The sequence below is a fragment of the Aureobasidium subglaciale genome (assembly GCF_000721755.1).
Source record: "Aureobasidium subglaciale EXF-2481 unplaced genomic scaffold scaffold_8, whole genome shotgun sequence".
Classification (NCBI taxonomy): domain Eukaryota; kingdom Fungi; phylum Ascomycota; class Dothideomycetes; order Dothideales; family Saccotheciaceae; genus Aureobasidium; species Aureobasidium subglaciale.
This window is the reverse complement of record NW_013566987.1, coordinates 503,394-521,482: the sequence shown is the minus strand read 5'-3', so window position 1 is coordinate 521,482 and position 18,089 is coordinate 503,394. Positions and strand designations below refer to the sequence as shown.

The following is an 18,089-nucleotide window of genomic DNA, read 5'->3' as shown; positions in this document are numbered from 1 at the left end:
GTAGGAGAAAGTATTATAATGTGCAAAGGTCGCGGCCACAGCAGAGGATACAAGCAACATGTTTATCAAGATCAAGGAGACAACGTGGTCTCGTCTATAAGACAGATTTCTACATACAAAACTAGGACAAAAGATGCAATGCAATAGACAATACACTAAGCTGATGTCATGCAACTGTAGGCTATTTGAGATCGGCCATTTCTTCTTCAAGCATAGTCTCGAAACTGAAGGGCTCGAACGGAACACCGTCACCGAGGAAGTGCTTGCTCATGGCTTCGACCCAGTGCAATCTCAAACTGTGCAACATGGCGGAGGTACCCTCCATGACAACCAAGACGGCAACAGTAAGGAAGAACCAGACAACGAAGAAACCGAAGATGACAAAGGAGCCGGCGATACCAGTGAAGCCGAATGCGTTGGCCAAAGTCATGGACCACAGGACGATAGACAACTGCTGATGGGCAAGCGACAGAGCCCAAAGACGGAGGTATGAAGCAGTGTGGGAAACACAGTTGAGACAGAACTCGATGGTGTGGATGACCTGGTGGATCATAACCTCTGAGAACTCAAACTCCTCATGTTCTTCGCTGTGAATGTCCTGGGTGATGATAGCAGCACCGTCTTCGCTGGCGAAGCTCTGTCTACCGCCGTTCATGCCGTGGTGTTCATCGTCATCATCGTCGAGAGCGCTGACTCTCTGGCTCTCACCAACGGCGCTGTAGCCCATAGCTCTGGCACGGTTGTTCTCCCAACGCAGGTAGAAAGGCTTCAAGAAGAGCATGATGGGGACACAGCAGACAGCAGCAAGAAGCAGAATGACCTGAACAACGGCCTGACCGGAGTAAAGCTCTTCCTCGACAGTACCAGGTTGCAGGAACATGTAAATAAGCATGTTGAGCAGACCTGGAGGGTTGGCGCCAATAGCATACCAGTCGATGGACCACTTATAGATGATGGTGAAAACAAGATATCCGAAGATGGACTGGAAGAAAATCATGCCGGGAAGGAAGTTACCCCAGATGTCGATTGGGGTCTTGAAGTGTCTGGCGTTGATGTAAGACAAGCAGAGGGAGTAGGTCATGTGGGCCCATCCAAGCAGAATACTGAGCTTCATCTTGTAACTGTTGGAGAAGAGAAGATCGTTGTCAGTATCGTGCCAGCGCCAGTCCATACCGAAGGGGTAAGTGTAGCCTTCCTTGCGGATCATGGTAACGGTCTCGTTGGCCTTGAAGTCAGGGACCTCCCACATAGAGGGGAAGATGGCAAGCTCCTTGGAAAAGGCATCGCAGTAGATGAGACCAGTGTACATGGAGAAGATACCCATCATGAGCATGATGTAGCGGCCGAAGAAAGCCATGGAGAAGAGCTCGTCCTGCTTGGAGCGCAAGAGAGGCTTCTCCCAGTAGATCATAGCACAGGCAGCAGCGGTCATGATGAAACCGTGACCGAGATCACCGAACATGACAGCGAAAAGGAAGGGGAAGGTAACGATAGTGGGCAGACCGGGGTTGACTTCGGTGTACTTTGCAGTGCCGTAGGCGTCGATGATGGTCTGGAAACCGAGGGTGAATCTATTGGTCTTGTTGTAGGTTGGGGGAGTCTTGGAGGTCTTGATGGTGTTGACAATAGTGGGTACAGACAGCCCGGCGCGGTCGTTGACATCCTGCAGGGTCGACTTTACAAGGGCAAGTGAGTTTGTAGGGCACCAGGCCTCTGCAATAAGAGTCTTGCGCTGCTGGTCGTAAGAGAAGCGGTTGAGGGTCTGGTAGACGGCCTTCTCCTTGGATACAATGATCATCCAGGCAGCCAGACTGCGACCAATCATGGTCAGCTCCGCATCCAAGGTGCGCTTGGTGTTGGAAAGAACGTTGGCCAGGTCCTGCAGGCGAGTGTTGACCTCGTGCATCTGGTCGCGGCGGAGTTCGCTGTTCTCATCGACGTTGTAGATGTCGGCGCCGAGCGACTCGGAGATCTTGCGGATCTTGTTGATGATCTCCTTGCCGTGGGCGAAAATGACGAAGACGCTCTTGTGCATTTCCTCGTTGTTCTCGGGGTTGATGATGGGCTCCTCGATCTCGCTCTGGTTCATGTACAGGTTACCACGGAGGGTACGCCAGAGGATACGCTCAAACGCGGCCATGCGCTCGCGGGGGATGACACCGGCTACGAAGCCAATGTTCATGACGGAGAAAGAACGCTCGCCCGAAGCATCACCGTTGCCAGCCTGCTCCATATCGGCGAGGAGAGGGGCGTCGTCGTCGTCGTCGTGGTCCTGGTCGATCGAACGGCGAATCTCGTCTGTCTGTCCACGAGCCTGTTGTTGTGTGTTAGTGCTCGTGTCTGGTGGTCTATGATGTAAGGAGGACTAACGCGGTCGAAGAAGCCGCCGGCCTCGCGCAGCACCCAACGCCACTCGGTCAACTCCATCTCGCGCTTCTTGAGCGTCTCGTAGCTGTCGTTCAACGACTGGATTCTCTGCTCCAATGTCTGACTGCGGTCGACAAGCTCGTCGATTGCAGAGGCCGAGGGGGCGGCCAGGCGATCGCCGAACTCGTACATGGAGCGCATCGAAACGTCGGCCTTGTCCATCTGTGCCTTGAAGTAGCCTGTTCGTCATTGTCTTAGTCTCTCTTTCTCTTCAGACGTCCAAAGGGGGGCGGCTGGCTTACGCAATTGGCGTTCGACATTATCGAGTCTACGGATCTCCTGAGTAAAGGTGCGTTGGAAAGCGGTGGTCTCCGAGTTGAGCTGCGGGCCTTTGTCAGTGGACGTCTCTACACATCAACAGTCGGGTGAACACACGTCTCTAAAGTCCATGATGCCCAGTTCGCCCAAGGCGCTCACGACTTCGCGTCCAATCTCGTTGGCCATGTACAGCTGCGTCAGCGACATGTCCGACGACCGGAACAACGAATCCTGTTGTGTCGCCATCTTGACCGTTCTTTTGACGACTAAGATGAGCGTTCGCGGGTGTTGAGGATTATCTTCAAAGGCAACGGCAACAAGCTCGACGACGCCTTGTCGTTGGCCAACTAACTGAAACATGACGATGGCCACGCCTTCCGCTCACGTGACAGTCGTCTTGACAGGGTGACGCCCTCGACCAGCCCTAAGGTCTTCCAAATAGCATCGTCGTCAGCAATAACAATAATGTACTGTATTTCATATTCTCTATATACTCTAGTTGTATCTTCTTTTCTGCCTGAACAGCGTTGGCTCGAAAACTGTTGGCGTTACTGACGTATCTAAAAATTTGTACTTTACATGATTCAGATATGGAAAGCGTCATCAATCCTCCCTGCAGTGTGTGGGTGCTTCGACACCATGATAGAAATCCTAGGTACTAATCAAAGCGAAAAGCTCACGGGTTGTCTCTCATGGCATGGAGCCGCTTCTGGTCCATAAACATCGACAGACGATACTCATAGGGCCAGATGCCCGACCCAGCTTTGGGAGCGCCTCGAATGAGGATTTTAAGAATAATAATGATTGAACGAGTATATTATGTTATCAGGCACAGCGAACGCATTCCGAGCCGCGTCAGATACGGCTTCTCAACGGTGTAAGGCCGAAAGTCTTCCAGAACTCGCGACTATCATAACACCTACCCAGCGTCTCCATGTCCCTGGGCAATGCCTTGACATTTTCCTCCTCCATCAGCTCATAGACCCATCGACTCTGCTTGCTAGGCTCTTCGTCCACATCTTTGCCTTGTTTGGCCCATCCTACCATTAGCGACCACCAGCAGTAGACTTGGCCATCGGTCAACATCCAGCGTGAGCCTGAAGCCTTAGCCTGCTCCCACTTGTCGAAGATTGCTAAGATAGCTCTCGCCACATCCTCGCCGTGGATCAGATGCAAGCTTTTCTTGCTCTTGACTTGATCCTTTGTGGTCGCCACTCGGCCAACCCATCCCCGTGGCTGTCGTTCACCACCCCAGAGTCCCGCAAGATTCAATACACAACCACCCATGGACATGAGCTCATCCTCGGAAATTGCTCGCGCGTTCTCCTTGTTGTAGAGTGAGTGCCGGTCAACCCACGTTGCCTCCTGATCGATTTGCCAGATGCCAGTGGATCCCAGCTGGAGGTATCGGACGTTCGAGCCAGAGCGTTGATGTGTGAAGTTGTACGACCACACCAGCCGATGAGACTGACCCTTTTCGTTGAGCGGGAATGTGATCAGGACATTTCGAGCAGCAGGCAGAGTCTTAAAATAGGATGGGTCCGTTTCTGAAGGGTCGAACTTGAACTTGATGGTTCCTTCGCGGCCAGTCGTAGATGTGGCCGCGTATGTCAAATTACGGGCTTTTAGGAGTGGGATCAAGAACGTCGACGTCCAGCCAGCTCCAAGTATGAGGACATTCATTTCCTGCATAGTGATTGCTTCGCGGTCTTCGATGTTGGTGAGTTCAAGAAGAGCTAAGTGCACAGCAAGGGAGGATCGACCAAGCCTCATCAAGTGCGGCGCGCGGGGTACTCTGAGTTCGTGATGACGCCGCACTTGTTCACGAGATTGGCCTGGATTTCGAACAATCACGAAGTATCCTTATTTACAGCCATCACTAAGCATGCTGTTGGCCATGTGTCACGCGTGATGCTCACTTCACATGGGGCAACTCGCGTTCCAAAGGCAAGGCCAAGCATGAAGCCCTCATCTTGAACGAGTCCGCACCAAGACCAGTAACAGATCCCATCCTACCGCAATGGAAAGGCCAGTAGCGTATCCTCGGCTCCATTCCTTAGGCAATCCCGTTCATGCATAAATGGCGATTGACCATGGAGAGTGGCGGTCGACACAGGCTCTCTCGCAGTGATCATCAGCCAGAGATCCAGGTCACATGATATATGAGCGCGGCCTTACCGTATCGAGCTAATAAAAGCGTCATGCGAGAGGCAAAAAGGGGACTTCTTGCGATCGAGAACAACAAATTTCAGAAGACCCAGGGACTCAACTGTCATTCACATTTTGCAATGTAATGACACTGCTTAGGCACAGTACAGCTGGAACGAGCTCACCACAAGCTCTTACTCGAGGCTCCCGCATCAGATTTCCGGGCTCAACACGGCCGATAGCTACGGATCGCAAAATCCCACTCTCGTCCCTTGGCGATCATCAAGCCTTGGAAGCCGTGTAGATCAATGCATAAGAAGACATTGTAAGAGGAGCTTGTTGGATTGTAGGTCAGGTTGAAAGCAGTCGGATGCTAAGGGCGCGACGCTGTCCCTCATCGAATATATTTCTATAGCAGATGACCATGTAGGCCGAACAACCTTTAAGTCACTACCTCATATATCTTCAATAGGTCAGTGTATCGAGCCCTCGATCTTCGAGAGACCTTGTCGCAGCATCGGCGACTCTGGAAGCGCCCAGGATGAGCGATGAGGCGCTTGATGGCTGGAAAGGCGCTCAGGATCACGTGCTCTGGCGTCAAATATCATTCTGCTAGGAAAGTTACGACCAACGCGCATCGAATCTCCCGAGCATTCGAGACCAAAACCGAGAAATCATGAGCTGCCATCTCTGCCTACTTTGTAGCAGGCTGTCAGTCATCCCTGGTTCTGTGGATTTCTTGACTCACGCGTCTTCACATGGTCTTTTCTCCATCGACAAAGCTCAAGGATTTTCTTGCTCTAGCAAAGCACAAGTTTGTTGAACACAGAGATGAGCAACGGCGAGAGTTCCGATTCGATCCTCCAGATCAATACTGGTCTCCTCTCCTAAGCCGATTCTGGCACCAACTCCGGAATTTTGTTATGGCGGGAAGAGGTCTGTTTCAAGCAGCAGGCGTCGTCTCTCACTCTAGAAGATCGGCATCGAAGCTCGCAGATGTTGTGAACTATCCGATGATGAGGACGACACACTTACGCTTTTGAGAGACTCTCGACGAGAGCAATCCCCGCACTGGGCTGATCAGCAAGGAGCTAATACTACCACTGGTATCCTGGTCTTTGACATCGATCCAGCAAGATGCCAGAGACCACCTAAGGGCCCGGGTCAGCAAAGAAGGATACAGCCAGTCGTACCTCCGCCAATTCGGGCCCGACGTTCTCGAGGCGTGCAGGCAAATGACACTTGCTACTTTGGTAGCCTCACAAGGCCAAGTAGGCATTATGTGTGCCAAGGTAGTGCATGATTTCTTCGTCAAGAATATACCAAGATCGAGGGCCTAGAAGAGCCCCACACGTTTTGGGATTGAAGGCAGGTCTTCTCTTTCGAACTGAATACTTCCATGGCGCTCTCGCACTGGCATCTTCCATCCTGTGCTTTGAATGCCATGACCTTCGACATATTTGTCCCAGACTATTGGGTTGCTGATCTTGATTCTTGTGGGGGTGAACACAGCCAAAATTGAATAGTTCGTCATTCCTCTTTGCTCGCTCCTTATCTGCACCTCGTCTAAGGAAGTTCTCTGTTTCTGGTCAGCAAGGGCGCTATACAGAAGAAGGGCTAGACGTCTACTAACCCGAATGGTATGTTATTATATAGAGGCGGAGGATCTCATCTCCCACCGCGTCCAGCTCAGCCAGTATATGGTCATACTCTGATCACCACAGGACTCGTAAAGGTCACAAGAGCTGGGCCAACATATGTTACTGCCGCTCCCGTCTCTCCTGTGTACCCCGGTCGGCCTTACCGCACTTGATGGAGTGCAAATTAATGTCTGGAGAAGTAAGACCTCTGCGGGAGCGCAACAGTCAGTTACTCTCCCTGAACGACCGCAGACACCAAGAAATCACTGTGCATTCTGACAGCCGCCTACCCCTCCAGCTGTCGATGCGGGAGAGAGGCTGGAGTGTTGTAAGCCGGTTTGGTATGTAAGGGACAGAGAAAACCGGTCAAATCACTTTCGAAGAAGACAACAATATCTAAGCCAGAACTTCAAGCTTGTCACGGCACCGTGGTTCGAGTAAATGGAACAACGCCATATCGTTTTCTGCCAAAGATTAAATAATAATCTATTGCTGAGACAGATACTGAGTCATGGGAAGCTCGGAAAACGGCGTGATCACGACGGCAGGAAGCTCAGGGGTGCTCGCCGTGACCTTCGTGAACGGTCTCAGAAGGACCGTCCTGCCTAGCAGGGGTAGGATCGTTGCGGTGCCTGTTCGTGTTAGACATGGACAAACAATCAACTAGAATGCGAACTTACTTCTTAACAACTCTTTCGATACCATCAAGGCCCATCTTCAAAACATCCATTCTTGGGCCGTAGCTCAACCTGACATGCTTGTGGCAAGGGGAGTCGAAGAGGTCTCTTCTCTTACTAGGATTGAGATCGAAGAAGATACCAGGCACCACGATGACCTTCTCCTTGAGGCAGGCGTTGAAGAAGTTCAAACCATCGTTGATACCTTCTGGTAGCGAAGACAGATCCAGCCACAAATAGAAAGTTGAGTTGGGGATCAACGGAATCTTGAAGCCCATCTCGGTCAATCTCTCGATGACATAGTCTCTCTTCTCACGGAAATGGTGCTGCAGGGCACGCATCTCCTTCTTGACCTTAGTTGGCTCGAGCATAGGTATCGAAGCCTCCTGGAATGGTACATTGGCACCACCGTCAAGGTACGATCCACAAGAGCCGATGGCTTTGATGAACTCCTTGGGCCCTATGACCCAAGCTATTCTCCACCCGGGAAGTCTGAAACGCTTGGTCATACCGTCAATGATGAGGACATCTGGTCTGTACTTAGTGCATCGACTTTTTTTTTTCTTTTGGAAAAAACACATACCATCTTCGTCGACATCCTCGACATTGTCAGCAGCGGAGATGACAGTACCATCACAGTCAGTAGTGTAGTTATAACCAGAGTAAAATTCGTCAAATACCAGTGTTGCACGGTCTCTGCCTGTTGTCTTTGATTAGCTTCTACATCTGTGGTTATGCTGGTTTGGGGGACATGCTTATGTCTTGGATTTGCGCAAGCTGGGGATTTGTCAGAACTTGGCCTGTAGGATTGCGAGGGTTCGATGTCAAGATGACACTGGTTCCACGAGCAATCTCCTCTGCGATCTTGTCAGGGTGCATGTGGTATCCATCTTGCTTAGACAGTGGGATGGGAATTGCGCTGAAGTTCTTGAAAAGGGACAGCATTTCGTTGTAGGCGGTGTAATCTGCACAGTTGTAATCAGCAGAGATTATAGAGCAGCTGGAGGCAAGGTCTACCTGGGATAAAAAAGCTCAAGTAGGCATTTCCTCTATCTCTTGTTAGCAACTCTTCATCTCAAAAAACAGTACAACATCGCGAGCCACACAACTCTCTTCCGAGGGTAGTCGGTAGCTTTTAAGCGCTGTGTTGTAACTTGATCTTACTTACATGACTGCGGCGATTCTGATGAGTCCAGCTCTGCCACCAGGGACAATGCAGACATTCTCCCATGTGTACTGGCTCGGCTTGCCCTTGCGATGATGTTCGTTGTAGAGCTTGGCAACAGCTTCTCTCATGGGCTTGATACCAGCAGTTGGTCCCTGAGTTCAAGTTTTAGTTGAGTGCCATGATACGCTTGTGAGGAGAGCATACATATTCGCGGCCCGACATAGATACATCAATGGTATGAGGTCTTTCAAAGCAACCTTCGATCTCATCGTCGACTTCAGGGGCGCCTTGACCTAAGTTCGCCCATAGCTCTGGGTGGTCGGCAAAGCCATGCTCATAGGCTCTTTCAGTGGTCCAGACAACTCCAGTCGAGGCACGGGAAGGGTCCAGTCCAGCATGAGGCTTGTGCCCCTCATGGGCGTTACGAAAGTGACGATGGGCCGAAGAGTTCAATTCTGATAACGTTAACAATCTGACAGTCATGTCCACTAGCACTCGACAATAGTTGATATCCATTGTTTGGAATAGGTATAATATGCAAATTTGGCAAGACGCTGACAAAATCACAATTTCTTACCACTGTCAGTAGGCTCTTTGCTACTGGAGAAGCGTCTCTCCTTAGCTCCGTGAGGGGCATTCAGAGGGACATCGGAAGCGGAAAAACTGGCTCTCATAGTGTAGCAGTATGATCGTGCAGAGCCAAGAATACCGTGATAAGATGCCAAGCGTCGGCTGAAGTCAGAAGGAAGATGCAAGAGTCGCCTCGTGATGGGGTGAAGTTGAGGTTTGATGAGTAAGCAACAACGCGTAAGCAAATCACAAGTATCGAGACAAACACGACTCTGTCGAAGATAGACCACAACTGCACGATTTCCGCCCTCGAGAAGTCGCAACAGGAGCAATCCCTCTTAGCGAGGACGTCTCTCGACACACACCTATCGCCTTGCACCAAATCCCTCAAAGTGGCTCGTCCTCGTTACGGAATGACTCTCGACGCGTGGATGATCATAATTGTGCATTGTTCAGGAAATCCACTTGTGCAAGATTGAAATCTATGGACCATAAAGACAATACTGACTACCGCGCGCATGTACGCCTTCGCGACGCCAAAATTTGTCACTCAAAGTTCTTGCCCAAAGACTGCCTCAATGCCATGATTTCCTGTTTCAACTTCGAATTCTCCGCCTTGGTGGCGCGTACAAGGTCGACAATTTGCTGTCCGCGGCCACCATCTTGTGGACCGGCATTCGATGTATCGGTCTGCGACTTAAGCCTTGAAATCTCTTCATCGCGCATGCGTAAGACGCCTCGAACCTGTCCGAGCTCTTCCTCAATCCTTTTGACATGCTGCCACATCGGTTGCTCACTGCCGGCTGACGCTCCTCCTGCGTCGTACTGAGGCATTGATGCACTCAATGGTATTTCTGGACATGGAGTCTTAGCTCCTGACGGAGCGCTCTGGTATGGGGTTCGTGTACCCGAGTTGTTGAAGAACGGGGGGTTTGCACCACTGGCGTATGGAGTCTGGGCATAGGACGTTCGAGCACCTGATACAACCACACGACCATTGATGCGTTCAGGCTGTTCCTCCATCCTTGCGTAGACCGTTCTCCCGCCAGCCTGAGGCGACCATTCTGTGTTCTCGAAAGAAGCTTCTTCGTTTCCTCTGGCACCTCTTGTGCTCTCAACTGTAGGCTTGTTCAGACGTCTTACACCGCCAGGCCATGTCGGAGATGGGGTCGAATGAAGATACTTCCCGACTTTGTTACGATCATGCCGAGGGTTTAGAGGCTTATCTGCCTCCCGCTTTGACGCATAGTCTGTCTTGCTTCCGTCCTCGCGCGTTGCTACAGGTGCTGCAGTTGTGCGCTCAGTCATGCTTCCGTCATGGCGCCCTGCTACGGGAGCTGCTTTTGTGCGCTCCGTCATTCTTCCATCGTCTCGCCTGATCGTTTGACCGGCTGCAGTATTGCTTCCAGCCGCCAACGTATTGAAATTGAGTTCCTGGTATCCGCCCTTCTCTCCAGAGAGGACGTATCTTCGGTTGTTCTTGTCGGCCACCTTGACCGTGGCGATGTATCGGACTTCATGGCCATCTTTGATCTGGACACGATCCTTGGTCTCCTTGTCAACCCTGGCTGCTCTTCCTTTATGCAACCTAGCAATCCTGACACCACCATTTGCTTTGAAGTCGAGGGGCCAGAATTGTCCCCTGTCTTTAAGACTGTACTGATTGGAAGATGCGATATCCCAGACAGCCTTGTCGTCAAGAGCCACAAAGTGTGGAGGCGAGTTAACTCCACGTCGAATTGCGCCAATATCGCTCTGGAAGAAGCGGTATCTCTCCTTGAAGCTTAGTCCATCTGGAAACTCATTATCCCTCACACCATCGCCATCGCCAGGTCGCCATATTTCACGCGCAATGCCATCAATATCGCGGTAGATGAATTTGTGTGGCTTAGGCTGGGTTAGGCCAAACGCTCGTCGATTATCGGACCTGGCTCGTGAGGTGTGATTGCTCATAGTTGCAGGGGCAGCAGTCTGCGTTCTGCGCGGGGATTTAGGGCGGTGGTTCATCTGTGACTAGTCAGTCGTTTGGACGTGAGCCTTAGGCGAAGACATCATACATCGGGCAAGTTGTGTGCTTCTTGTAGGTCGCTGGATTCGGGAATTGCTTGCTGCATCATGATAAGTATAAGAAAGAAAGTGCGGTTGAGGGAGGTGATAGTTCACTTCTGTTAGATCGGGAGTCCGGTCGCCAAAAGGCTCAAAAAGAGGTGATAAATTTTCGTCCAACTCCTCTGTAGGTTCTCTCCCGGTCACCGCTCGCTTTTGCGAAGGAGTTGCTGCCTTTTTATAGATGTCGTTGGTAGGTCTTTCCAGGCCTGAGAAGTGAAAGAGAAGTTTTTGCGAATTTGACGCCGTCATTGTTCTCTCGAATGTGAAGGGGCAAAATATGTGAAGGTTTGTCGCGCGCGCTGTGCCTTCGATCTTTATATGATTGTTGACAGTATCCACCAATTTGCAATCGTGTGGAAGAAGAAGCTGGAAGGTGCATCGAACCCGAGAGGTCGTCTTTGACCGACTAAACTGGGACTTGAATGCCCGAGCTTTCATGGTTGACGATGACATGGCCCACCTTCACACGAGCAAAGCACTTGAATACTGTGTGGCTTTCCAGGGTCACTTACTAGCCATGCGCGCGCCCGGGGTCAAATCATCAAGGACTCCAGCACTCAACACTGAGTGCGGGCACAACACTCTTGTGCGGGCTGCATGATGATCTGAAATGGCGGATATTGACCTGCGGGATCCTACAACCAACACGGTCCCTGTGAGATAGGGGTATATTACTACTCGGTATTCAGGCCCCTGACGACTGCTGAGACACGAGAGATATTCCTTCGTCCGCCGCATGAAAGCTTGCATCCTTACCTAAACCAAACATAAGGTGTCCCACTACCTAAAGACCGCAGTCTTGGAGCTCGAGTTCGCCCCTCTATCATGTGTCATGGGAATGTATTCGAGATCACCCCGGACTCCCAACGGAGGAGGTCTGAAGCGTTCCTACGTCCGCGTCTGCTTCGTAGAAGATCTGCAATCTCACCTGGGACAAATCATGGTATTGCACACAACAGTCGCAGCCTTGCAGCATCAATCCCGTTTTTGAATCACAGGAATGTACCCGTCATCACCACGGGCACTAAGTGCACAATATCTGATCAAGAGGTCAAAAAACCAGAGCAGCCTCTATCCTGCATGACGAGAACACGTGCAAAATTCTACCGGGGTTTTTGACAGATATCAAGATACGAAGCATCCTGTCTGCCGCCTTACAAGAAATTGCAAACACACTGGACTGACTGCACAGTGTCTCAACAAGAAGTCTCAGCCTCGGGGTGACCTCGCCCCTGAAAGATGGGTATCTACACGACCTTGCCTCGGGCTGTCAATGAAGGCTGCAATAAGAAGCATCCCTGCTGTCGCCGCTCCAAAAAGAATAATCAAAAAGAGACAGCATCCATGCACTCTGCCCAGTGTATAGCATCTGACTCAGAAGTCACAGTATCAGCTTCTACTTACCACTTCTGTGATACTGTTCAAATGTTTGACATTCAATGAATACTTCGCCGGAGAGCTTCTGTGTTGGGCTTTGACGTCGACAACTCTACAGACGACTGAAACACGGGCGGGAGAGGCGATCGAGCCGCAAGAACATTGGCAATTACTTATTTAATTACAAAACTCCATGAGACATTGTACAGAATTATATAGTCGTGTCGTCGTAAGTTGAGTAAATCATGTCGAATTCGGTTCAACTCTTGTGATCGCAACGGTGACACTTTTTGTGATTTGAGGGCCTGCGTGTATGCTCTCTTCGCTCATTGCATCATCATCATCATTGGCACCGTTCTTGATCGTCCAGTCGTTCTTTCCAGCGTTATTGGCAAGTTCCAGTTGACTGCCGTTATGAACGCCTGATTGTGATACGCTATGCAACTCATATCCTCTGGCCCCGTGAGACCTTTCAAGCCATGATTTCCTGGTGTTGACGTATTGACCGCTTGTTTCTGGTGCAGATGTACCGAATGTGGATCCCATAAAGCCGGGTGCAATCTGTCTGAGCAGAGGTTTGAGAGATGGTACGGATGCACAGATGATAGATACATTGGCGTCCACGGCACTCCAGATTGAAGAGTCGAAGGAAACCCAGGTTTTGTCCTCGGCGTGTAGAATGTTGCTAACTCGTACTGCTCGGACGATACTGGCGATGATGGGAACAGCACCGAGGCAGACAGTGAAAAGAAGAGCGTACTTCTGGCGAGCATGAAGATTGAGTCTTATGATCTTCGGAGCTGCAAATGCTATGAGAAGTACGTCCACGAGAACACTTTCTACCGTTGAAGCATAGAACGCCGGAATAGTGTCGATACACTTCTTGTGTATGTTGATGTCCCAGACGCCCTGTACAGGGGTGCATTGAAATATAGAGATGCACTCAAGGATGATGGTAGCCACCACCACGAGTCCGAAAACGCTGTACAAGAAGACACGACTGGACCGGCTTGTTGTAAAGACCTTGAGGTATAATGCACAGAGCGATAGCTTCGTGAAGCATAGCGAAAATTGATAAGCGATCAGCGTACCATATAGGAGTTTGAGCGACGGCTCGATGGCGGTAGACGGTACATGGGATTCGTGCATACCACCGCCAAAGCTGGTGAGCAGGCAGGCCATGATACAGTTGGCTAGGGCAGCAGCCTAAAGCTTTGTCAGACTCGATCCATTCATTTTCAATCAAGGCAGAACATACCCAACCCGCTGTCAAGAGCCAATCATCCCATCCAAATGTGCGTAAGATCAATGCTCGACTATAGACTCTTCCAAAGTAGAATATGGTTGCCAACAGGAACGGAAGTATGTTTCCTAGCAGGATATAGGACGCACGAGTCTGCGAAGAAACCGGTCAGAAACCAGGGTCTAATGTGTGAGTTCCTAGGAGCACCTGCCTCTGACATAGTAGGCCCACTGGCCGGCTGGTGCAGCGTTCCCTATACTCTTCACTGAATTAAGAGAGCGATCAAGGGCAAGCAGCAAGGGCAGACGTGTACCTCCCTGCGATCGATAATGGACGGCGAGTAAGTAGAAGGATAGAGAAGAATATCCGCAGGGACCACCATGATATTATCAGACTTGAATCAGCCGTCGACTATCAAGCTAAGCTACGAACCGAAAACCTTAGCAAGCCTTGAGTCCAGAGCGGGACGCTTTGGTGGCGCGCTAAGTTCTAACCCTACCCCTTCCCTTGTGCTTGCGGCCGCAGGGGCACAATTACCTGATTAGTTAGGTACTTCAATATCGGTAGCACCTGGGTTCGCCATCTCAGTGTCTATTTTTTGATTGGCAGAAGGGATCGAGCACGGAGTCCATGAACCGCACGTGGAGCCAAGGTTGGGGAAGGCCGGACAAACACATGGGGATTGGTCTGGCCACGCGACGGAAGTGAGAAAATGCATTCGCTCTAACGGGCACGCATACTGCTGAGAGACAGGATACCGTCCATGCTGAAGTCGGAACAGGTGAACTGCAATAATTGCTCTGTTGGAAGCTTCCATGCATCTTCAGAACCCGCTGGTCGGCAGTCTTGCCAACGGTCAGACAAACCCTAATGATCTACATCGCATACGACAACACAAACGAGCCAACCCGGTCATCGTAACATTTCCCACTACCAACCTGGTGGCTTTTACCATGAGGTTAGTTGCTGCAGACGGGATGAATCAACATAGCTAGAGGATTATATTGAGCCACAGCTGGGCCAAAGAGGTCTTTGTTTCATGAGCTTGAGCGGCAATGCGCCATTCGAACGTTGACTTCGGCTGCTAGCAAGGTCTGATATTTGAGTAGCCTCGGCAGGAACATGTTCTCTTTTGGAGAGATCTGCCGACCTGTCTGTCTCGCAAGCAAAAGTACCTCTAGTCCATGCTCGAGCAAGAGGCACTTATGGCACGAGTACCGAAAAGCGGTACAATCTGAAACGTGAGGCTGTCGAAGGATCCGAGCCAAGAAACTTTTATTTTAGGGGTTTCTTTGAGGCTTGTGTTCAACGGTGGCATATTTATCCAAAAGCATATATAACTGGTAAAGAGTTGTCGCGACATCAAGATTAGAATGACTACTCAACAACATTGTCGCCTCGGCATGGCAAAAGACTTGACTCTTGATCACTCTGAACCTAGTCAAAGACGCTTTGTTCGTGGCTCGATGGCATTACTGCTACCGCGCGGTACGGTTGATCTGCTGACTACGTACTGGCAGGATCTCTAAATTAAGCTTGCGACCGTAATCATTTCATCAAAGACCCTCTTGCGTTTATCTGTCGCGACCGTAAGTAGCAGGCCCAGCAGGCTTGTTATCGAGGATCTTCTCGATCTCCTCCATGATCTCGGGAGTCAGCTTTTCAAGAAGCTTCAGAGCTCCGAAGTTGTCCTCCAACTGCTCGACCTTGGTGGCACCGAGAATGACGGTGGAGACGTTGGGGTTCTTTGCAGCCCACGCCAAACTGAGCTGAGTGACTGTGCCGCCGAGCTTCTCAGCGACGGTGGTGAGTTTTCTGACCTGTCTAGTGTGTAAGTTGTTGTTGATCGGTTTAGATATATCGACATGTTGCATACCTTCTCAATCTTGGCCTGACCCTCGGGGCTTTTGAGCTGCTTGACGGTGTTCTCGAAGAAGTCCTTGTTGGTGGCAAAACGAGAGTCCTCGGGAATACCGTCGTTGTACTTGCCGGTCAAAAGACCAGATGCCAGAGGGGACCAGATGGTAGTACCGTACTTAAATTGGTCGTACAGAGGAGCGAACTCGACCTCGAAGCGCTGTCTGTGGAAGGCGTTGTACTGAGGCTGCTCAGCAATAGGAGCAATCAGGTTGTACTTTTCAGCGATCTGAGTGGCTTCCATGATTTGAGTGGCAGACCACTCGGAGGTACCCCAGTAGTAGGCAAGGTTCAGGTTGCGGATAGCTTGAGTGAAACCCTCAACGATTTCCTTCATGGGAGTCGCGTTGTCGGGACGGTGAGCCAGGACGATATCAACGTAGTCGTGATTCAGTCTCTTCAGCGAGCTCTTCAAGCCCTCGATGACATGCTTCTTGGAGAGACCACGAGTGTTGGGCTCCTTGCGACCAGTGCCGAAGAAGATCTTGGTCGAGATAACATACTCGTCTCTAGGATAGCCAAGCTCGTTCAGGGCACGTCTGACAAAAAGTTAGTTGTTTATCGCAAGTAGAACGGTTGTTTGCTTTGCAGTTGCAGAAAGTCTCGGTAAGCAAGCAATATCCACTTACCCCATCTCGATCTCGGACTGACCGTTGGCGTAAACCTCAGCAGTGTCGAAGAAGTTGCAACCTACGCCACAATTAGTTCACTCGTCCTCCATGACTGACTCCAAGCGGCATACCGTGGTCGAAAGCCTTCTGAATACACTCCTTGACGATATCACCCTTCTGGGTACCGCCGTAGGTCAACCATCCTCTGAAATCGTAACGTCAGTTGTCATGTTCAACTGACCAAGGGGCTAACGCAACGTACCCGAGAGAGAAGATGGAGACCTTGAGGCCAGTAGGACCGAGGTGACGGAACACCATGTCCTTGGGATCAAACTTGGATTCGACAGCCATTGTGAGAAGTTGATGGATGTGATAGGGGTCAATGGGAGTTGCTCAAGAGGTGTCAATTGAGAGATGTCCGGTGGAGGAACCGCTTGTTTTTGTAGCCAGCACATCACCTTCCTAGAACAGACGGATATCCACGTACCCCTCAGCTATGCCGTCGTAAACTCCGTTAATGCCGTGATCTTACGTCGTCATTATTTTTCCAATTCGGTGATCAACGTGCCGAAGCAATACGGAGTAACAAGTTGCGGTCCAAGTAAGGAAAGGCGAGAACAACATAAGGTATTTGTATCACGTGCTACCTGTGTAGAGTGGTGACTCTCTGTTCTGTGGACAAACATAGCGGTAACCAAGTTTAGAGCTGACCAAGCAAGGAGTATATGCATGCTGAGCTTCGGCGATGACACCAGCCGATAGACTGGTCAATGGCCAGCGGCTGAACAGCTGAAGCAATGTCATGATACTGGAAGTACAGACCCAAGCACTCGAGAACGGAAGTTCTCCTGAATTAGCCTATTGTATAACGGAAGCTTGACTAGCAGAGCCAAGAGGCCCACGTATTTGGAGGCTTGAGGATGACATCTCGGATAGATCCGCGGGTTAGCCTCGATCTAATCAGCAGCTTTCTCCAGAGACTCAATCTACAACCTTCCTCTTCCAGCTCCCTTGTGTACCAATTGCACGTTTGGTTACAAGATGATCGCCCTCCGAACACTACGACCCACGGCTCTGCCAACAGGCATTCGCCAAATCATCACGAACTCACGCATCATGTCATACTCGACGCCATCGTCATCACAAACAACACCGCCGCCCCCGCCAAAATCGTCAGTTTCCGAGACCGAAATGTCGCACTTCTCCGCCCTCGCATCGTCTTGGTGGGACCCCGAGGGGCCCTCACGGATCCTTCACGAAATGAATCCGTTCCGCCATGTCTTCATTCAACGCTGTCGATCGCTATATCCTACGGACTTCACAAAAACACCTTCGAAGCTCCGCTATCTCGATGTTGGCTGTGGTGGCGGTATCTTCGCCGAGTCAGCAGCAAGACTTGTCGACACGGATTCGGTGACGGCAATCGATCCTACAAAGGAGGTATTGGCAGTGGCCAAGAGACATCAGAAGAGCGATCCTCTGCTTTGCGAAGCAGGAAGATTGAATTACATCAACACTGCCATTGAGAACTTGCCGCTCCCAGCCACGCCAGAACAAGGCGTGGATGTCTTGTCGGTCTTTGAGGTCATCGAGCATGTCACACACCCTGCTCCATTCTTGGCGAATTGCATGCCTCATGTCAAGCCCGGTGGTTGGTTGGTTCTCAGCACCATCAGCAGGACATGGGCAAGTTGGTTCACTACAAAACTTGTCGCCGAGGACATTATGCGTATAGTACCTCCAGGCACCCACGATTGGAACCAGTACATCAATGTTGGTGAGATGAAGGCATGGGCAGCCAAGCAACCCGGCTGGAGCAACCCAATGACTATGGGTGTCGTCTATGTTCCCGCTTTTGGCTGGAGAGAAGTCCAGGGCAGTGAGGGTTGGGGTAATTACTTCTTTGCTATTCGCAAGAACATGTAAACTTAGTGTAGAAATCTT

General features: G+C 50.7%; 7 protein-coding genes across 7 annotated transcripts; 1 reads left to right on the top strand and 6 right to left on the bottom strand.

Annotated features, from left to right (window-relative positions):
* Window positions 1-3,015, bottom strand: AUEXF2481DRAFT_97092 (uncharacterized protein). The gene is made up of 4 exons (XM_013489285.1): window positions 2,803-3,015; window positions 2,670-2,748; window positions 2,371-2,606; window positions 1-2,314 (listed from the first exon to the last, which is right to left on the bottom strand). Exons 1-4 carry the CDS (start codon window positions 2,929-2,931, stop codon window positions 182-184), a joined length of 2,577 nt encoding a protein of 858 aa, XP_013344739.1. The 5' UTR covers window positions 2,932-3,015; the 3' UTR covers window positions 1-181.
* A 178-nt stretch (window positions 3,016-3,193) lies between these two features.
* AUEXF2481DRAFT_39196 (uncharacterized protein) lies at window positions 3,194-4,883 on the bottom strand. The gene has a single exon (XM_013489127.1). The coding sequence runs from the start codon at window positions 4,456-4,458 to the stop codon at window positions 3,541-3,543; it is 918 nt and encodes a 305-aa protein (XP_013344581.1). The 5' UTR covers window positions 4,459-4,883; the 3' UTR covers window positions 3,194-3,540.
* A 2,143-nt stretch (window positions 4,884-7,026) lies between these two features.
* On the bottom strand, window positions 7,027-8,992 carry AUEXF2481DRAFT_4363 (uncharacterized protein; the record flags this gene model as incomplete). Its single annotated transcript, XM_013488972.1, has 8 exons — window positions 7,027-7,105; window positions 7,154-7,679; window positions 7,734-7,846; window positions 7,902-8,115; window positions 8,168-8,199; window positions 8,319-8,470; window positions 8,523-8,773; window positions 8,896-8,992. The coding sequence occupies 8 exons, from the start codon at window positions 8,990-8,992 to the stop codon at window positions 7,027-7,029; spliced, it is 1,464 nt and encodes a 487-aa protein (XP_013344426.1).
* A 442-nt stretch (window positions 8,993-9,434) lies between these two features.
* On the bottom strand, window positions 9,435-11,002 carry AUEXF2481DRAFT_4362 (uncharacterized protein; the record flags this gene model as incomplete). The annotated part of the gene is made up of 2 exons (XM_013488971.1): window positions 9,435-10,895; window positions 10,946-11,002. The coding sequence occupies 2 exons, from the start codon at window positions 11,000-11,002 to the stop codon at window positions 9,435-9,437; spliced, it is 1,518 nt and encodes a 505-aa protein (XP_013344425.1).
* A 1,506-nt stretch (window positions 11,003-12,508) lies between these two features.
* On the bottom strand, window positions 12,509-13,996 carry AUEXF2481DRAFT_39191 (uncharacterized protein). The gene is made up of 4 exons (XM_013489126.1): window positions 13,931-13,996; window positions 13,829-13,877; window positions 13,633-13,770; window positions 12,509-13,580 (listed from the first exon to the last, which is right to left on the bottom strand). The coding sequence occupies exons 2-4, from the start codon at window positions 13,835-13,837 to the stop codon at window positions 12,618-12,620; spliced, it is 1,110 nt and encodes a 369-aa protein (XP_013344580.1). The 5' UTR covers window positions 13,838-13,877; window positions 13,931-13,996; the 3' UTR covers window positions 12,509-12,617.
* Window positions 13,997-14,867: 871 nt separating this feature from the next.
* On the bottom strand, window positions 14,868-16,809 carry AUEXF2481DRAFT_39190 (uncharacterized protein). The gene is made up of 5 exons (XM_013489125.1): window positions 16,408-16,809; window positions 16,277-16,350; window positions 16,164-16,224; window positions 15,494-16,073; window positions 14,868-15,437 (listed from the first exon to the last, which is right to left on the bottom strand). The coding sequence occupies exons 1-5, from the start codon at window positions 16,494-16,496 to the stop codon at window positions 15,192-15,194; spliced, it is 1,050 nt and encodes a 349-aa protein (XP_013344579.1). The 5' UTR covers window positions 16,497-16,809; the 3' UTR covers window positions 14,868-15,191.
* A 377-nt stretch (window positions 16,810-17,186) lies between these two features.
* On the top strand, window positions 17,187-18,071 carry AUEXF2481DRAFT_28817 (uncharacterized protein; the record flags this gene model as incomplete). Its single annotated transcript, XM_013489050.1, has 1 exon — window positions 17,187-18,071. The coding sequence occupies one exon, from the start codon at window positions 17,187-17,189 to the stop codon at window positions 18,069-18,071; it is 885 nt and encodes a 294-aa protein (XP_013344504.1).
* Between the last annotated feature and the right edge of the window lie 18 nt (window positions 18,072-18,089).

What these genes read in the sequence shown, in the direction of transcription:
- AUEXF2481DRAFT_97092 (XM_013489285.1), bottom strand. Translation starts at nt 2,931, where the DNA reads ATGGCGACACAACAGGATTCGTTGTTCCGGTCGTCGGACATGTCGCTG. An exon ending in GCATCATGGACTTTAGAGAC is followed by an intron (nt 2,749 to 2,802) that starts GTGTGTTCACCC and finishes AAAGGCCCGCAG; the next exon opens with CTCAACTCGGAGACCACCGC. An exon ending in CCGGCGGCTTCTTCGACCGC is followed by an intron (nt 2,315 to 2,370) that starts GTTAGTCCTCCT and finishes ACACAACAACAG; the next exon opens with GCTCGTGGACAGACAGACGA.
- AUEXF2481DRAFT_39196 (XM_013489127.1), bottom strand. Translation starts at nt 4,458, where the DNA reads ATGAGGCTTGGTCGATCCTCCCTTGCTGTGCACTTAGCTCTTCTTGAA.
- AUEXF2481DRAFT_39191 (XM_013489126.1), bottom strand. An exon ending in GGCTCTTGACAGCGGGTTGG is followed by an intron (nt 13,581 to 13,632) that starts GTATGTTCTGCC and finishes ACAAAGCTTTAG; the next exon opens with GCTGCTGCCCTAGCCAACTG.
- AUEXF2481DRAFT_39190 (XM_013489125.1), bottom strand. Translation starts at nt 16,496, where the DNA reads ATGGCTGTCGAATCCAAGTTTGATCCCAAGGACATGGTGTTCCGTCAC. An exon ending in GTCTCCATCTTCTCTCTCGG is followed by an intron (nt 16,351 to 16,407) that starts GTACGTTGCGTT and finishes TTACGATTTCAG; the next exon opens with AGGATGGTTGACCTACGGCG. An exon ending in GTCAGGCCAAGATTGAGAAG is followed by an intron (nt 15,438 to 15,493) that starts GTATGCAACATG and finishes CACACTAGACAG; the next exon opens with GTCAGAAAACTCACCACCGT.